The sequence below is a fragment of the Lepidochelys kempii genome, chromosome 6 (assembly GCF_965140265.1).
Source record: "Lepidochelys kempii isolate rLepKem1 chromosome 6, rLepKem1.hap2, whole genome shotgun sequence".
Lineage (NCBI taxonomy): Eukaryota > Metazoa > Chordata > Testudines > Cheloniidae > Lepidochelys > Lepidochelys kempii.
In genome coordinates this window covers 26,686,741-26,706,154 of record NC_133261.1, presented here as the reverse complement: position 1 = coordinate 26,706,154, position 19,414 = coordinate 26,686,741, and the positions used below count along the sequence as shown (strand labels likewise).

General features: G+C 47.9%; 1 protein-coding gene across 1 annotated transcript in view; it reads left to right on the top strand.

Moving 5' to 3' along the window:
- The first annotated feature begins 1,619 nt into the window (after positions 1-1,619).
- Positions 1,620-19,414, top strand: part of CTSD (cathepsin D) — a 34,304-nt gene continuing 16,509 nt past the window's right edge. The window contains exons 1-4 of the mRNA XM_073347227.1: positions 1,620-1,790; positions 5,427-5,583; positions 16,032-16,155; positions 19,214-19,332. Coding sequence (XP_073203328.1) covers positions 1,729-1,790; positions 5,427-5,583; positions 16,032-16,155; positions 19,214-19,332 — 462 coding nt within the window. The 5' untranslated portion in view covers positions 1,620-1,728. The remainder of the gene's footprint in view (positions 1,791-5,426; positions 5,584-16,031; positions 16,156-19,213; positions 19,333-19,414) is intronic.

The window sequence follows — 19,414 nt, the reverse complement described above, 5'->3', positions numbered from 1 at the left end:
CACAACCCCTTCTTCCCCCCATACCCCCTAACTACAGAGTGGTTAAAATTTTGGTCAAAGGCCCCTTTCTTCCTAAAAAGTGCTCTAAGACCTTTAACATCCAGGCAAACCAGACTACACCTGGCTTTTCAGGGTATTCTCTAAAAGATCCAGGGAATCTGGTTTATCTGCCTTGAAATGGGGCAGCTGCCCAACGAAAACTCAAACCTACAGGACCAGGGAGTCTAGGTACTGCAATTTTGCTAAGGTCCTAAGCAGGGATCCCAAATTGTGGTCCATACACCATGGGTGTCCCACAAAACCCTTGCTAGTGGTCTGCAGGGAGCTAGCAGCTCTCGTGCTGCTGTCCCCTCCTCCTCCTCGTTTCTAGCTGCTAAATTGCACTAACAATCTTTAGTTCGAAGCGCAGGGATGCTTAGAACGTCAGCCCTTACCCTCTGCTATTCAGCTGCAGAGTGCATGCTCCTGTCTGGTGTCGCTTGTCCCACACGAGGCTGCTCGATGTAGAGCTTAACAAAGCTATGCATATTATGGGGACTTTTTGTGCAACTCCATTGCCATGGCTGCCAATACTTAGCAACACTGTACCACCCCATATTCGCCGTGAAGGGGCCTACATCATGCTCCTGGACTCTCCTGCTGTGAGAACAGCAACTTGCCTCAGTACTCTGACCTCTTCAACCACCTGCCAATTCACCAATCTTCTAGGCGCCCTTTGTGGTCATTTGGGCCACCACAAGACATGGTGGAATCTGCTTGGCGTAACGAGAGGTCTGTGATGACGACCGTCATTAATAATCACTCTCGCCATCTGCCCACCACGTTTTGACCTGCCAAGACACTTGGGGTCATCCCTGAACCGATTTCGAACAGGACAGGACCATTGTGCAGCCAGTCTCTTCCAAGGGGGTTCCTCTAACGACCCACCACCAGGTAGATGCAGTTAACTTCGGGCTATGTGGCATATCCTCGATGAGTGCCCCCTGACTTATTTCCACGGTGAGCTAGGGGCTCCTCACCTGACTGATAACGAGGCTATGAAATGGCTGGGCACACTGCATACGCTGGGAGAGACTAACAGGCAGGTACAAATACATTAAATACTTCCCTGATCTCATCTTTCCATGCCAGTAGCTGCCCTGATTGCCTCAGGAAGGTTATATGATTGTGAGTGGGAGGTAGACATGGCACAATCTCTCTACCAGTGTTGCAAATTCTTGCAATCGCAGTGCAAGTCTTGTCACGTTTGGTGTTTTTCGTAAACAGTGTGAGTCCACCAGCATCGCACTCTTCACTTTTTTTTCCCTTAAGTTCTGAGCTTTCCTGACTGCAGAGAAAAGCCTGAAACCTGTGACCAAGGTCCAAATTACAAGCCAGACAGCAAAGCAATCCAAGGCAGCCTCGTGATATTCTGTGGCGGGATGGGGGTCGGGGGTAGGAAGGGGCTGACTCATGGTGTTTGCAGGCTTGGGTTAGCGACACTGCTGCCGGAAAGTCTGGCCGCAGGCAGCCCTCGGCTACCTCCCTCCGCCTGACTGTGGCGTTTGCAGGGTTAAATCCCTTCCCCAGCTGCCGCCTCCCCGGTGATCACGTGACACGGAGTGGCACTTTTAGCCCGTCAGCTGATCCCAAAGTCACAGGGTTCCATGCTCAGTCATCCCCTGCCCTGGGTAACGCACGGATCGGCTTGCCGCCCAGGTCACGCCGGGAGCCCGCTCCGCAGCAGCCATGGGGCTCCGCTCCTTTCTCCTACTCCTGGCCCTTGTGCTCCCATGCTCGGCGCTGATCAGGTGAGCGAAGGGCTGCAGCTGGGCACGGCTGGACAGCAGGCGCTAGGGGCTCCCGGGGTGGGGTCCTTGTAAACAGAGGTGCTGGCTGGGAGCCCGATGGCTACAGCAGCCGCTCTCCCCTTCCGCCAAAGAGCTGCTGGGGGCGTCTGTGTTAGAAGCCCTCCTGCTTGGGCTTGCCCCATTGCCCGGCTGCCTGCGGTAACTGGGGAGGGTTGCAGGAAAGCAGGGTCTTTGTTGCTTAGGAATGTGCGTGTGTCTCTCGCTCCTGGGCGGTTGCGATTTCTCTCTGCCATCATGAGCTCATGGGGGATTAGGGCTTGACGTGAGGAATTAGCTGCAGACTCAGGTAGACGCCTACCAAATCAAAGAGCCGGCCTCCCTGCATCCCGGCAGGGGCTGGAAATGGGAGAATTAAGCAAAGAAGTAAAAAAAAAAAAAAAAAATCTGACCCAGCGTGAGTTCAAATTTGGTCCTGGGCTAGACCCGGACTTTTTCTATGGGCTTCCCCCCTGGGAAATGCACCTGCCTCTCCAAGGGCACACTTCGCCTCAGGAAGAGGCATGAGGTGCGCTTTATAGTGTCTTCCTACTGCTAAGCAGAAGTTAGGAGCATGTAGTGTGCCACCCTGGATGTGTTGCAGCTGTTTCCCCAGTCACCTTTCCCCAGGGCCAAATCCAGCAAACGGGCTGAGCACTCTTAACTCCCCATTGAAACTGGTTAGAGTTGAGGGTGCACGGCGTCGAGCAGGATGTGGTCCTCAGGAAACAAACCCTGTCGGGCTCAGGTCGCTCACCCAAATTCATTCTTGCATAGTTTCAAGGTAAATGTATATTGGGGGTGGGGTGGGGCTTGTTTTGAGTTAACTTTCACTTGAAACTGACAGTCAAGAGGAGAAAATTCCTGACCACTAAGTAAAACCTCAAGTCTTGATTTCTCAGAAGTTCTGTTGACCTTTACAGGAGCAAAACTTTCCAAGCCCTGATTGTTCAGAAGGTCTGGGCACCTGCAGCTGCTATTGATTTCAGCTGGAATTGTGGGTGTTCAGTCCTTTTGAAAATCAGGGCTTGGAAGGCTTTGGCTCCTGTGAAGGCCAATGGAACGTCTGAGAGATCATCAAGATTTGAGAGTTATTTAGTGGTCAGGAATATTCTTCTCTTGTTGCTGAAACTGGCAGTCAATATGTTAACTTCAAACAAAACGCTCCACAAAATATACATTTATTCTGGAACTAGGTAGCAGTGAATTTGCGGGATTTGTTGGCAGCAAGCAGCTCTTGACCAGGGGATTTGTGTTGTGGAAACAATGTGCCCTCTTGTTGAAGTCTGTTGCTTTGATCTGTGATACAGAAGTGGAAGTTTCCGGACACATCAGGAGCCTGATCATTGTGGCCCTGCACTTTGCACAGTCAGTTTCACCAGCGCAAAGTGTGTGTAAAATGCTTTGCAATCAGAATAGTAGTGTACACACACACACAACCCCCAACTGGTGAAAATAACTATTCTAGGTGCTGGACAGCAGTGAATGAGGGCCTGTGAGTCAGGAGTCTGATCTAGGGAGTGCCAAGCTGGGATAGTTGTCCTCTCAAATTGAACCTCAGTGGAGTCTTTACAAAGTTCTAAATCATAAGCAAAATAGCTGTAAATTGTCTTCCTTTATTTCATTTTCTGTGAGCTGTGGTCTGCTTTCTGTCAATATACTAACTTTTCTTATCTGCACTGGATCATGACCAACAAAGGAAGTGCCTTTACATAGGTATTGACTTTACCACTCTTCGATCCTAGGGAAACCGCCTGATACTGGAGCTATCGTTTGCTGCATAGAGCCCCTCCTGTGCTTCCCTTGTTTCTGGACTCTGAGCAGTTTTCAACAACTGTTTCAACAAAATTATACTCTTGTTGCTGGCCATCAGCAACCAGTACAGCCATGGTACCTGACCGCTGGCAAGAACACGGTCAGTTTCCCAGTGTGGACAGGGCCTGAAATACAGAAACTCCAGAAAAGTTGGCAGAGTCCTTACACACAGCAGCATCCAGATGCATGGTCTCCCTGGGAGAGGAGAATGGATGGTTTTGAGCAGGCTGACTGCCACACTTTAAGGGGCAACTTTCTTGAGCAAAGCCACTGGCTCCAGAAGATCATTAGTAGCGCAGGGGCCTTGAGCATTAAAGTGCTTTCCCTGTTTGAGTGAAATCGCTGAGGCGTCGCCTATGCTGGGATCTGGAGGCTGGATCAGTAACTATCATTAGCATGGTTCCCTAATTCAAGTGAACAGGGAATCCTTTTCCCAAACTAAACAGCGCTGTACACCACTCCTGCCGCCTCCCCAAACATGGTTTTATAAGCCCTTCAGGGCAAGAATGTTCTGTTTTCTATATTCATCCAGCACCCTGCTAATGGGAGGCCTGGTGTAAAGCCCACTGAAGTCAATGGAAAGACTCTCTTTGACATCAGTGGGCTTTGGATCCAGGCCTTTGTCATGAAAACAATGTCCTGTTCTATGTGTTGGAACATAGCTAGAACTAGCGTGGTTCTGCTTCTGGTATGAAGAGGGCCTTAAAGAACAAGGGGAGTTCCCCAAAGAGGGAAGGAAGGAGGAGAAGGGAATAACGGTGATACCCAAACGTCCTGATATTTTATTTTTCTTCCGGTGCTGGTAGCCCACCTCCCCTCCACGCACAGACAAACTCACGTGGGTCACTGAAGTTGAGGTGAGGCTTCCAACTCTTAGAAGCAGCCCATGCTAGAAATGCTGGATTGTGACACACCTTAAGTTTGGCTCATTCAGGGATGTCTACAGTAGGACCTGGGGTGCCGTTCCAAGCTCAAGGACGCACACTTCCCCAGCTGGAAGTGTAGTAGACATGCCCCGGATGGAAAGCAATGAGTGCTTCTCTTCATGCACAGGCCTTGGGAATCGAGAGAGACAGACAACATGGCTCTCTGGATAGGGCACTGGGCTTCAACTTGGAAGACCTGGGTGCTCTTCCTGGCTCTGCCAAGTACCTGCTGTGTGATCTTGGGCAAGTCAGTCTCTGTACCTCAGTTACCTCAATTTCCCCATCTTGGGGGATAATTGCCGTTTCCTCCTTTGTAAAGCACTTTGAGATCTACACATGAAAAGCACGAAGAGCTAGGTATTCTTATTAAGGCTCCAGAAAGAAGACCCGACAGTAGGCTTCAGAAAAATATAAACTTTGTCGAAGTTTGCCCCAGGCTGGGAGTTGCGCTGTAAACATTGCTGACATTAGGAGCCAAATTCTCTGCTGATGTAAACTGGCAGATCCGTTAATTCCAATGGAACTGTGCCATTTTGCACCAGCAGAAGATGTGTTCCTGAGAACCCTATAGGCCTTGGTGTGCATTTCTTTGTATGCACAGATCAACAGAAACAGGTGCTGTCACCCTGGGGAGAGGGGAGGAGGAGGGAAAATTCTGTCCCTCAGAACATTAAACAGCAGCATGTTCTGGATTTTTGTAAGACTGCTACTGAACCTCTGAGCGCTCCTTGCGTACCAGACGATCACTTGCTTTGCATGGGGCCCAGCCTTGCCTGTAGGGGAGGTGGATGCTGTTGTGTGGCATTGGCAGGGTTACTTGCTTTACCTGGCAATGTGCTTTTCTTTCGTTCCCAAACAGAATCCCACTGACTAAGTTCCCCTCGGTGCGCCGCATCCTAAATGAAGCCGGAAGCGAAATCCCCGATCTGAATGCCATGGGCGAATTCCTGAAATACAAGCTGGGTGTGCCTGGCATAGGGGATCCCACCCCGGAGACCCTCAAGAACTACATGGATGTAAGTACAGCAGCTGATTCTGCAGGGTCACTGCTCTATTTGGCAGCATGGTATTGCAGGGAGTTCCCTGTCTCAATGCATAGGGTCTGCCATTAACCTGGAAACTTGTTGTCATCAGCACCTCTTTGCAGCATGCAAGGACAGGAAAAAGAGGCTGTTGCTTGCCCACAGTGATAGCTGACTCATCCTGCTGCAAATGCTTCTCAAGTGCCTGACTCTTTGCTGTGAATATTGAATTGCACTCAGGCCTTATCCCTTCAACAGCCCCTGCACATGGGTAGTATTTGTTTGCAGACACATTCTCTCATCCAGTGCTGTGGAAATCCACTCCCGAGGAAACTCACCCTGCCAAAGTCAGGGCCTCAGTTCTGCAGCAAGCTCCTTACTCTACCTCAGTTTACCCACATGTAAAACAGTGATAATACCTCCTTTACAGAGCTGTTGCAGGGATTGCCTAACTCTCTCTTTGAAGATTTGATCCTTTAGACTCTAGTCCTGCTTCCACAGACATCAATGGCGATGCCTCATTTGGCTTCAGGGGGAGGAGAAGGCCTTTAAGTGTAGCACTACATGAGTACACAGATGCAGTACAGAGTCCCAGGGAATGGAGGAGCCAACAGTTTGAAGGGCGAGCTCCTCTTATTTACAGCTATTTGCAGTTTTAATAAACCCGCTGCCACACCCAAGAGAGCTTTAAAGTCTTCACAGCTTCAGTAACCTATTTCTTTTCCCCTCATTGCTAATTACCCAAACTTTGACTGTCAGTAGAAGCTTTCTCCTTTATAATCAGACCTTTCAACTTCTTGCCTGATTGGTGGTGCCACCAATCCGCTGTCTGTGATGCAAGGGCATAACAAATTGTAGTTTTCACTGAATGCATCAAGCAGGAGGGAGAGGTAGCCGTTAGTATTACTAGTCCTTGTGGCCAGGGCACTGGGCTGGAATCTGTAAGAGCCAAGAATAGAACCCAGCTCTATCACTGAGCTGCTGGGGAAATGAAGGTGGGAAGTGATTTGCCCATCTGTAGAACGGAGATAGCGATATTGATCTCCTTTGTAAAGTGCCGTGCTATCTCTGGATGAAAAGAACAATTACTGCTGTTTGTTTGAGGCCCAGATCCAGCAAAGCATTACTGCTTTACTTTAAGCTGTTGAGTAGTCCCATTAGAGTTAAGCATGTGCTTTAAATCGTTTGCTGGATCAGAGCCTAAGCCCATAGGAATCACAATGGGAGCTGCTGGGCGCTGAGTTGTTTTGAAAGTCTGGCCCCAGATGAGGGTGCTGAGCATTTGTCAAAATGGCCATGAGCTCTTTGGAAAGTCTGGCTTGTCGAGTGCACTTGAGATTGGGCACTCAAGAAAACAACAAGGCAGATGTTACACACCCACACACTGGCAGCAGCACTGATGAGGGTCAAGTGAAAAGGGAATCCAGAAACAGAATGTATGTGCCATTTTGCTTTAGTAAAACACTGCATATATTTTGAGAGTGCAGGGTTCCTTTCATCAAAGCTCACTACCTGGGTTTGCATTGGACACACACAGACGCTTTGTAGTTCATTAATGGAGCAAATTACATGTTGGATATTCAGGAAGCTGCCTATCCTCAGCCTCGCTAGGGACTTTATGTAATTTGAATGCTGGAGGGAGGTTCAGAACCCACTTCAAAAGGAATTGTCCCCTTGTGGATTAAGGGGAACCTGCATTAGCTTTTAGCAGTATAGTATCCATGAAACATGGTTATAGTCCTCTTCCATCCAGTAGGGGGCATTGGCACACATGCTCATTATAATATTAACCCCTTGATAGCAGTGGTGCTGACACTAGCATGAGGGAAAAACCCCAAGCATTCAAGGCCGCAATTGTTTACTGAAGTCTCCTCTTGGCACATGACCGGAAACAGATTACAAAAGGGGGATGTGAGCTTGGGTCATCTGATGGGGAATCAGCAACATGATTAGGGCTGTTGTGTGACACTGTCAGCCAGGATCTAGGCAAGTGTTTTCCCTGCAGATGGAAAAGAAAATGCCTTGCAAACATTGGGGAGGCAATGGGTGCCTGAATGATAGGGGAGGATAGGAGAGGCAACCCTCCGCCGGGATAGAGGTCATTTCCCACCTCCGCAGCTTGGATCCTGCTGAATCACCCTTGCCAGCATTATCCCTGGTTCTTAAAAATGTAGGCCTCCCATTGACTTCAATGGGCTTTGGATCCGGTGTTTTCAAACAGGGCCTCATTGTGAGAGACCCTCATTCGAGGGCTTTATCCACGGTAAATGACTCAGCTCTCATACTGCAGGCAGAACCTTCCAGAAGGGCCCACCTTTGAAGCAGGTTCTTTCTCCTACGTAGTAGCCATGCTGCTGTCCTCTAGAAAGTTACCTATTAGCTGCTTCACGTAACCAGAACAGGGCTCAGCACAGCTGCGGTGATCTGCCCAGCTCTGGCGCTGCCCATGTTTCTGCTCTTGATTCGTATTGCATCGCACCTCTTCCCCCACAGCTGTGCTAGTCTCACCCCTGCCTAGTTCCTTCTCTCACTCGCTTCGTCAGACCTTCCGGACACGCTGCTCCCCAGACAGGAGGTTTAGACTGTTCAGTTATGCCAAACTTTTCTAACTGGGGTGCTGAAAATTAAACACCCAACCTGATTGTGAATAAGTGGCCTCATCTCTTTTTTTCCTTCTGAGTTGCTAAGCATCTGCAGCTCCTGTTGACTTCAGTTGAATATGTGGGTGCTCAGCACTTCTGAAAATTCGCCTCCAGTTGGGCACCCAAAACATGAGACCTCTAAATTTCAGTGGCAATTCAGCCTTGGTTCCTACAGGACAGGTGGAATTTTAAAGCTCCCAGACCTGAAGGCATCAGACTTATGAACAACCATACATGTCGCGTCCTGCATATGTGGAGTGCTCTCCTGGGAACGGGAATATCTTGGCAGCTTTTCACTTGCACTCCCCAGCCCCCTGGGCTCTTGTCAGACTTCCAATTTCTTCCTCCCTCAACTTCCTTGGGATCAGCAAGGAGGGACCGCAATTGGTTAATCAGCGATGTCAAAACAGAGGGAGGTGGGGATTACACAACAGTGGGGCTGCGATTCCGAAACATTTCTGGCTTCTTCTTCTAAAGACCTTTTTCCTCATTTTCAGCTCTTGCCTGTTGGGAGCTGACACTTAAGTCACTTCTCAGGTGCTGTTTTTTTCCATCTTCAAATCTTGTTGCTAGAAATGATTTCAACCCCCTTTTGGTTTATTTTCAAGTCACAAGAAAGTCAGAGGGATTTGGTTGTGCTGCTCTTGTGACATCAGGCTAGAACACTGGATCCCAGGAGCGGTGGCAGGGCAGATTTATTATTTGTCTTACTGTAGCGCCTTGCAGCCCAAGTCATAGACCAGGACCCCCGTGTGCTAGGCACTGTACAAACACAGCAAAACCAGTCCCTGCCCCCAAAGAGCTTACAAACTAACAAAAAGGCCAGAGACAACAGGTGGAAACAGATGAGCGTGGGGTGGTTAAAGGAAATAATGAGACCATATTAGTCAGTGTGATGGGCAGTGATGTAGCTCAGACCACATTCTCCTTCCATCTGAAAGAGCATGTAGCATGGGCCCAACCACTGGGTGGGAGAGGATTCGCAGAAGGGATCACTGTAGTTCTTGTGCATGATATCAGCTGTGTCTTTCTTAGCCCACCCCCACCTTTTTTTTTTTTTTCCCTTCCGGGCAATGCCCCCTCTCCTTCCCACCCAGCTCTGCATGCCCTATGACTGAAGAGTTTAAAAATAACAAGGTTTCATCCCTTCCCCTGAAATATACCCTCCTTCTACCGCTCATCGCTGCTTGTCACCCCAATCTGGACAGTGTCCCCTGGTTAGATGGGCAGAAGATCCTGCCCAAGTCTCCCCAAGAGGCCCCTCTCAGAGTTTTGGTTGCCGCTGACCAGGATGCCGGTGACTCATTTTGTTCTCCTCCCCCCAGAACTTGTGGCCCACAGGTGGTACAGAATGGTACCCAGTATTGACTCATAAGGGGATACTCTGCGTCTGTTCCTGTTAATGGACAACTCATGCCTTAAAGTCAGCTTTGTATTGTTTCCAATGGCTTGTTTTGGTTTTTCCCTTTCTGGTGCAAGAAAGTGGGGAATGGGGTGGGGGGGGTCAGTTGTACCTTTGCCTTCAGGTAGGGAGACCCTGACAGTGTGCCAGAACCCCACCCAAAGTGCTAGGAGACTGGGGGAGCCTCTAAACCTCCTCAGCAGAAGTAGCCATTTGGGCATGATGCACAATGGAGACTGCACACCCTGCATTGCAATGCCATTGAGATGTGGGTCATGTCATGAGAGTGACATGACAGGTGGTATCTCCATGGCTTTCTTAACTGTATTGACCTAGTTCTCCTGCATCCCTACACCTAGGATGCCCTCCCTGGCCGAGGGAAGCAGTATCTCTGCAGTCAGGTCTTCAAGCACCTCTTCTGTGAAGCTCATCAGTATTTAAAGCACATAGCACTTCCTCTGGGTTTCCCAGCATCTATTTGGTTCTAGTGTATACATTTAGCTGTCTAGTTCCTTGAGCAGCGTCTATTGGCCAGATCATGGCTCACACGGAGAACGCTTTGCTTTGCGCTGTGAGACTGGTGCAATCTTATAGCCGGCTTAACCGGCTACCTTAAGAATTTCCCCTTAGGAATCTCCAGATGGCATAGAACTGGCCTAGCAGCTGTGGGCCGCCCATCCCACTTCCAACATAGGGGTGTGACGTACAGAAGGGGTGTGTGGCTAATGTACAGCTGCATTCCTGTCTCAGGTCCCAGAACAGCCCAGTGGGGCTCCATTGCAGCCGGCAGAACTTAAAGAAACCCTGAGTCTAAGTTCTGTGGCCCTGTCATAGGGTGAGTTGGGCCTGTCAAAGATTCAAGCCCCCAGTTCTAGCCTACACTTTGATCAGGTGACAGTCATGTGACTGAAGGCATTAGTCCATATAGGCCCAGCTAATCCTGTGATGGAGACTGACCCAGCGAAGCACTTAAGTATCTGTTAGTTTTTAAGTACTTTTGTACTGGATTTGCTGCAAATTCAGTACAAAGTCAGCCTTGTAGGATGGGCATGTGGGTTTTTTTGTTTGTTTTTTGTTTTAAGATCAGCTCCGTTCCCAAAGTTCAAGCTCCCTTTGGAAGTCAGGGAGTCTGCAAAGCTTTTCTTGTCTGTCCTCTTACTATTTGCAGTGGTGTTGTAGGCATGTTGGTCCTAGGATATTAGCGAGACAAGGAGTGTGAGGGGATATCTTCTGTTGGTGGAAGAGCTGTGTGTAGCTCAAAAGCTTCTCTCTCTCACCAACAGAAGCTGGTCCAATAAAAAATACGACCTCCTCCACCTTGTTGCCTTGCTAACAGATTAGGCTTTTACAGTGCTCTGGCTGGCAATGTGCAAAAATTTAAATAGCCCATTACATGGAGGGGATTTGACCATGACTGTCAGTGACAAGTGGAAATCTGTCACTCTTAGTGGAGAGGTATTTGCAGGGTTACAGAAGGATGCTTCAAAAGATCAAATAAAGGAGAAAGGACTGGGAGATTTTTCTCTTCAGATTGTGACCACTTCTAGTTTTTAACCCAGTCAAGTACCTGTTACAACACTTTGGTCACCTGACTCAATTACTACAGGGTTACGTGTTGGTTACATCAACTAGTATCTGTGTTTGTAATCTGGTCACGGGGCAAGATTGTAATTGGGTCCCCTGACTTGGTTCTAGTTAAGGTGTAGATGAGGTCTTTGCATCGACCCAGGGTCATTCTCTTCTAGTATTAAGGAAGTGCTTTAAAGTAAGCTGATCTTTGGGTCACTGTCTAGTGGCTCCTTTTCCCCACTGGAAGAACGCAGAGAAGTGAAAATCCTCAGCACAGCTGTTGGGTGACCTTTGAGGCGTGCTGGGTTTGGACAAACTTTGGTGACCATGCAAAATAAAAAACATAGAAAACAACACAGGAAAAGTGCTGAATCATTGGCCCATCTACGCTGCCTTCCCTTGTGACTGCAAGTCAGCGTATTGCTGGCAAACCGGTGGAAAGCTGGTCCAGGGCTATTCTGATCAGATGAGTTCTTGTGTGTGAAACCCCTTCAGTTAAGGCAATTTAAAAAACAAAAAGCCAACATCGCTCCATCTGCATTTCATTTTATTCAGCCTCCCCTGCTGCGCTCTGGCTATGCTTCCAGTCAGCCCACTGCCATGCTGCTAGTAATGGGCTTTCCTGGTCCGTCTCCCAGAACTGCTGGTCAGGGGAAGACTGATCCTGTGCTACCTTGCTCCTTATGTGGCTATGCCTTACAAACCCTACTCCACTGTAAGCTAGTGGGATGTTTATTGGCTAGCACTTGGGGACAGTATAAATGAGCACAGCAGGGGCAAGGCAGTAGAGAATCATGCTCAGGATTCCATAAACTGATGTAGTCAGGCATGTGTCCCGTGCTAATCCCTCCTTGCCTGCAATAAGGGGTTAATTTTTTTGAGTTCTAGCAATAATCGGAAAGCACCACTGCCTCCCCATTACAGTTTATTATAATGGATCACTAACTCCTTAGTGATCTGAGCTGCCTTACAAAACTGCTAAATACTTAGGACCCTGCCTCACTGCAGCTGGCTATACACTGCAGTGTCCTTTTTAATCAGGACCCTGAGGTTTGGAGGGTGTTTTAGGGCAAAAATTGACCTCCCTTCCTCAGAGCTTTCCCTCTAAGGTCCTGATTGTCTGTGGATCAGGGCCTGAGATTTTTATTTTAGTTGCCCAGCCTTCCCTTATTACTAAGCACCCATCAAGCCTGGGGCCCCCACTGTGCTAGGCACTGTACAAACACAGAGTAGCAGATGGTCCCTGCCACAACAAGTTTACAGTCCAAATTGACCAGACCGGTGCAGCGTGGGAGAAGGGTAAATTCAGAGGAAAGAAAAGTGAGGGGAAGAGGAGTGAGGGGGCAGGACAGAGAACAAAAGGCTAAGAGGGGCAGGTGCAGAGTGAACTGGGGTGAAGAGATTGGGCAGTGGGACAGGGTCGGATCAATCAGCAGAGGAAGTCCTTGGTATGTCTGGTCCCGGTTTTGGCTGCCTCAGTGCCGCTCCTACCAGCTAGACTGGAGCCTCCGGCTGATTTTTCTCACTGCAGTTTTTCCCCAAGACCACATGGGGGAGGAAGGGCCAGGGGAAGTCACCATCTGCGTTCTCGTGCCCCCGGAGTGTGTGTTTTGGGGTGAGGCGTTTCCTTGCATAGTTCTGGGTCAGAAGAAGAGGGAAGAGCAGCTCCAGCTGGACCCCATTTTACCCTCTCCGCACAGTGCAACAGTCCATGGTGTGTGGCTTTCCTTTGCCCCCAATCCTGATGGTTCCCAACACCAGGAATAAACTTTAGGACGGTGGGGAGATGTCCTCCATCATGTGAGAGTCCCAGTAAGCAAACCCAGAGCATCTGTGTGCCTCACACCCAAGGGCTGTGCCAGCTCTCAACTTCCTTCTGCCATCAATTGGAGGGGGACTGCCCTTCCCTCCCTGCAATCGCTCCTATAACAATAAGCAAAATTTTGCTGCTGCTCGGGGATGCCATCTATGCCGCATGAACAGGAGCACCAGGCCTGCCTAACTGGTGTACTCTGTACCGCCATCTCTGTGTTCAGCATGCTGCAGTCCAGGGCATCCAGCCACCCGCACATGTAGCTGGCTGATAAACTAGACTCCAAGGTTGCTTCTAAACTGCTGGTCCAGCTCTTTCCCCACAATACTGACAACGCCTCTCCCACCCCCCTTCGTTAAACTCCTTCAGGCACATCTTGTGCAATCTCTTGCTACCCCCTGGCTCAGGGGAGCTGTGTTCTCCTACGCTTGCCGCTTGAAAAGTTTCTGATCCCTACTAGCCTGCCAGCCAGGGTGGGAAATACTTGTGCTGCCGCTCCTACCTCTTGCAATTTGCGGGAATCAGACTCTTGTGCACTGTAATTGTCACAATGCCAGTTGGCTTTCTAATTTTTTTTTTTCACCTTACTCCCTCTTTTCACTTTGTAATAGTTGTGTTTCCTTCCTGGCTTCACTCCACCTTTTTGTTTCTTTCCTATAGTAGATGGAGGTGTGTCTTCAGCATTTGCCTAGGATCTTCCTTTTCTCTCCCTCCACCACTTCTCTGCCTTCTCGCCTCTATTTTTTATCTTTGCTTTCTTTCTCCCTCCCCCTCACCTCCCTGCAATAAACAAATAAATCATCCTGTCTCTGTGAGTTTCCTAACTTATCTTTTCCCTCTCACTCACTCACAAATAGGGGTTGAAAATCTTTCCAGACTTCTGTGTACCATTGTACTAAAACTACTAGCCACCAGAAGTTGGTCCAATAAAAGAGATTACCTCTCCCATCTTGTCTAGCCAAAGCCTGGTAAGAACGAAGGGAAGGCATGACCCATGTGAGAAGCCAGCCCCATGTCTAGCTCCTTGGAGTCCTACTTGGAATCTCTGTCTTTGATCCCTGCTCAAGGGCTTCTTTCATACCAATCCCTGGCTTGCAGGTCTAGTAGGTGATCATTGTGTACTCCCTATTATACCTATCCCCTCCCTGCTGGAAGGGAAACTGAGCATTTCTCTCTCTCACACCTACCTTTTTTTTTTTTTTTTAAGCTGCAAGGGTGCTTGGAAAGTTCACTGCTACTCTACCTCTATCTCAGCCTGTTTACGAGTCCTGACTCCTCTCCACTGCCCAGTGACTAGCTTCATGTATGCTGCTGCTACTTACAACTTTCCCCAGTGTCAAGAGGGCTGAAACTAACCTGATTCTTGGAATGGCAACAATGCAAATTGGCGAACCTGTGGTCCAGTTTCACTCTGCTGCAGCATGGCAGAGTGAAGATCAGCTGCAGAGGCACCTGGCTGTCTCCAGACTCAGACTGCACTGCATCAGTACACACTTGGTTCACAGCTGCAGGGTTCTCTTCACTGTCCTAAGGATTAGAAACTTCTTATTTTAATGAAAACTTCAAATGAGCAGAAGCTAATGGCCCTAACCTGGGAAATCTACCTACCTAGCACACAGGAGCAAGCAAGTGTAATCTAGCCCTACTTACAGTTGCATATTGGAGTTAGAACAAAAGCTCAGGGAGGTGGATGCCCAAGGTACTGTCTGCGGGCAGCCAACTTTTTGTGGCTGATGCTTTGTTTTACATTTTAAAAAATAAATGTGTTTTTTTTTTTTTTTAAATGAGTGGGAGTGAGCTGGTAAGAAACTAGAGGGATGTCAGGCTTGTCTAGGCAGGATAAAACCACCACAGAGGTGCACATCCATCTGCCAAAGGAACTGATCTATGTACAGTTTTGTTATGCTTGGGAGGAGCTCGAAGGCGACAGCCCCATATCCATGCTGGGGCACCTGGAAGAGCATAGAACACAGGGGTTTCACGTACTGATTTAGAAGGACCTGTTCTGTTTCGCACAGGATTTTCCTGGCTGACGTTAGTTACTACCTGCTAAGAACTGACAGCAGGTGAGGTACTTGAGAGATGACAGAGTCACTTTACTTCCAGTTGTAATATTTCTTTATTAGTCTCATTCCATGTCTAAGTGTAGTAACTTCCAGGTATTCTCTGAGGAATTTCCCTCTGTCTGTGTTATGGTAGCACCTAGAGGCCTTGACCCTATTGTGCTAAGTGCTGTACAAATACCTAGTGAGAAACAGACTCTTTTACATTCTAAATGAACAAGACAGGTGAAGGGAATATTATTACCGCCATTTTTTTTTCAGAAGGAGAACAGAGGCACCAGGAGATCGAGTGATTTGGCCAACGTCACCCGGGAAGTCTGTAGCAGAGCTGGGAACAGAACCCAGATCTTATGACTTGTACTGTAGGGCTTTCATCACAAGTCCATCTCTCTGTACAGCACTTTGTAACTGTGTGGCTTGGGTGGAGGAGAGAGAGGCAGACTCCTACCCAACCTGCAAACGCTGTAACCTATTCCGATGCTCCTGTATCTCTTGGATTCCCTGCTATTCCTTTCAGTGATTCTTGCTGTGTGAGGCTCAGGTTGCTGTAGGACTGAAATCAATGGCAGTTAGGCTCCTAGTTACCTTTGAGGATCTCGGTTTGTGAGCTTACCGCAGCCCACGTTCCTACACTAATTCCTCTTGAGAGAGGCTGGGATTGGAGCAGCTGTGAGCTCACCACTACTATGCCCTTCGCTATAAGTGATTCCTTCTGGAAGAGGCTGGTACTGGAGTGATTATGAGCTCGCTACCGCCAGCACTTGTCTACACCATTCCCTACTCCTGCTGGGAGAAGTAGGGATTGCAATTGCAGTCTTACACCACTAAGTTATTTATGCATCAATCCCAGAGGATTATCCAGTTCAATTCAATTTTGAGCGAGAATACCCTCCTTGTCTCCAGAAACTTTCATCTGTATTAACACTCCTCTCTGCGCTCCTCTTCTCCCCCAGGCTCAGTACTATGGCGAGATTGGTATTGGGACACCACCGCAAAAGTTCACCGTGGTCTTTGACACTGGATCATCCAACCTCTGGGTGCCCTCTGTCCATTGCAACCTCCTGGACATCGCCTGCTGTAAGTAGCTCTTGTGCTGTATAGCTGCCTGTCTTCATGACCTTTAGCAGTCTCCTGTTCCTTGCATATCCAGGACAGGCACCAAAGAGCCACCCTGCAAACCAGGGACGGAAGGTCAGACCACTCAAGGGAGAAACCCAGAAGGCAACCGGCATCCTCCAAACAAGTCTGTCCTGCAGACTTCTTGGCCCATGAGTGGGCCAGCTGGAGCAGTCAGGGAGAATAACCCAAGTGAAGCACTGAATGCTTTAGGGCTCTCTGTGTTCTCCTTTGCACGCCAGTCCCCAGAATGGCTTCCCCAGCTTAGGCAGCTGCAGCATGGCTAAGCTAGACACGGCACTGGGAATACACCGAAACAGTCCCTGTCTTTGGCACCTGCAACCACTAGGTCTTCAAAATAAGAATCCCCTTTCTCTTTCCCCTTAAGTTTGTCCAATCCCAGGGGTTTGGAGGTTGTAGTCTTTTATATTTTGCACTTTTCAGGCTCACCAGAGCAAGCCCTTTTCTTGCCCTGTGATGATAGTTTCACTGCATTATTGGAGCACGGTGCTGATATCTGGGCATTGGCGCCCTTGTTCCCTTTGACTGAAGGAGCAAGGGACAAGGAAAGTCTATGCTGACGTTTTTTTAATGGCCCACCTAAAATGGGGGAGTGGCGTTGGCGGTGGGGGGTGAGTGAAATAGAAACACCAATAATGTTCCAACTCTTACAGCCGTTTTCCTCTGTAGAGGTCAAACCCTTTACAAAGGAGATGTCAATATCGTTATCCCCATTTTACAGATGGGACACACAAGGCGAAGCAACGTGCCCAAGGTCACAAGCATAGCCAGGAATAGCACCTGTGTGTCCTGAGTCCCGGTCCCGTGAGCTATCAAGTTAATGGCCCTTCCTTCTCCCATCTCTCCTCCTGTTCTGTCTTTTTTCCCGCCCCCATCTCCCACACACACTCACATTAATTCTTTTCGGAATGACCTTGATTGGGTAATGAGCCATTCCATGTGTCGCTCTGCTTCTCCCCAAATTATAGCTGTGTTGTCCTATTGCTCAATGCTGTCAAAAAAGCCTATCTTGCTAGATCTGATACCAACTGTCCTAGTTTCTAGTTTATTACTGCCCAGACTATGCATGCACATGTTTATGGATCTATAATTAATAATAACTATGTTTTTAAAAATGTTGTGGCTAGAACCAAAGGCTTACAAATTACAAGGTTTTCGCCCTGTGATGTTACAGTATAATAAATCTCCAAAGAAGAAGATGTCAAACCCAACTGTGGTAAAATGCCTTTTAAAAGCCACCAAATGTGCTACTTAAGCAGAATGTATATTTGTTGGCTCCACTTTCTCCAAACGTGAAAGGTGACCTGCAAAGCCGGGGGGCGGGGGGAAGAAGGTGAATATTGGACTTGTGCCCTTTGTGATTCATAGTGGTTTGGCAGGTGGATGAATATTTTTATATAAAATATTTGTATAACATATATATATATATAATATTTATTTATTTATTTATTTTTTAGTGGGTTTGTTTCCCATTTGTTTTTATATATTGGAGATTTGGGCCCTGTCTAGGCTGGAGACTCTCTGATTCAGGACTGGTCTGTCTTGGAGATTTTGTACAACTAGAGAGCTAGGGAAAGGTTGACAACCCAAGAGCCAGGAGTAAGATAGCTGCGCATTTGAGAGGGGAAGAGATTTTTAGCTGGTCTGTTCACAGCTCTGTGGTCCTGATTCTCAACTTGCACCTTGCATCGCTCATTTTACTCTAGTGCAAAGCAAATGTAAAATGCTCCCAAACTGGAATTGAGTTTGCACAGATGTGATTATGCACAAGGTGCCAGGCAGTGATGTATCAGGCTCCATCTTTTTGGCTTGTTTGTCTTTTGACCTATTTAATTCCAGGGATGAAAAAACATTTGGGAGCAAGGATGTCATTGCTAATGACTTCTTGTCTCCAGCCTTATAATTAAAAACAATCAACGTCTGCTGAGACATCCATTTAGACCCTTGAGCAAAACTGGGGAAGAAATAAATAAAATTCCTGAACTTTCTAAGGTATAAAACAAATAGGCGTGGCGGATAGGGTGACCAGATGTCCCAATTTTACAGGAACAGTCCCAATATTTGGGGCTTTTTCTTGTAATAGGTGCCTATTACCCCCACCTCCCCCTGCTCCCTGTCCTAACTTTTCACATCTGCTATCTGGTCACTCTAATGGGGGAAGACATCCTTCTTCCCTCTTCTTCCTCCCCCCCCCCCAATTTTTTTAAAAAAATTTTTTAAACTAAAACCTTCCAGGCCATATTTATAAAGAAGGGCAGAAACCCTATATTTTAAAAAAATCTTTTCCAGGTCACCTTTAAGAAAGAAACGCTATGTGATCTAAATGAGTGAATACAAAAATTAATGTTTTAATACCTGTATATACTTAAATTCACCCAAACTCTCCGGAGCACAAAGCATCTTCCTCTTGGGGCCATTATGGTGACTTGAGCATCACTCTCTTGGTTTCTAATGTCCGCTGACATATCAGCCATGTGTAGTCTAGTCTCCAAATCCGGTAGCCAAATCCTATTCAACTGCTAAATTGGATCTCATCATTGAATTGCTCACATGTTAGAAATGCTTTATAAGGCATTCTGGAATTGGCATATGTAAGAATGAGGGTTCTGCTTACCCTCTCCTTCAACATGCATTTACTTCTAAGAGCAGGGGAAGCAGCATGATCTGGAGCTATGAGGGTGGGATTAGGAGTCTGGTGGTCGTGAGTTTCTTGATCTATGTTCCACCACTGACTTTAGTGTGACCTTCACTTCTCTGCTTCTTCCCCTCCCCCCCCCCCCCTCCCCATTTGTAAAAGGAGGATCCTCTATCACATCTCTCAGGTGGGTTGTGACATTAATTTCTAGGAGTTCCTGACAGCTTTTTTTTTTTTTTTTTTTGACCCACTCAGTTAATTAGCTAATGCCTGACCAGTGCTTCAGACAGGCAACGCACTGTGTAAATTGCTGAGCAGCATTCATATTGTGTGTACCTCCTGTGTTCCTATTCCTCGCTGCAGTGATCCATCACAAATACGACTCCTCCAAATCCAGTACATACCAGAAGAACGGCACAGCTTTCGCCATCCATTATGGAACCGGGAGCCTGTCTGGATACCTCAGCCAGGATGTTGTGGGGGTTAGTATTGACTGTACTTCACTTCTGCAACCCATGTAGGCCCTCGTTGAGCCAGGAATTCAGGCATGTGCCCTTGATTTCA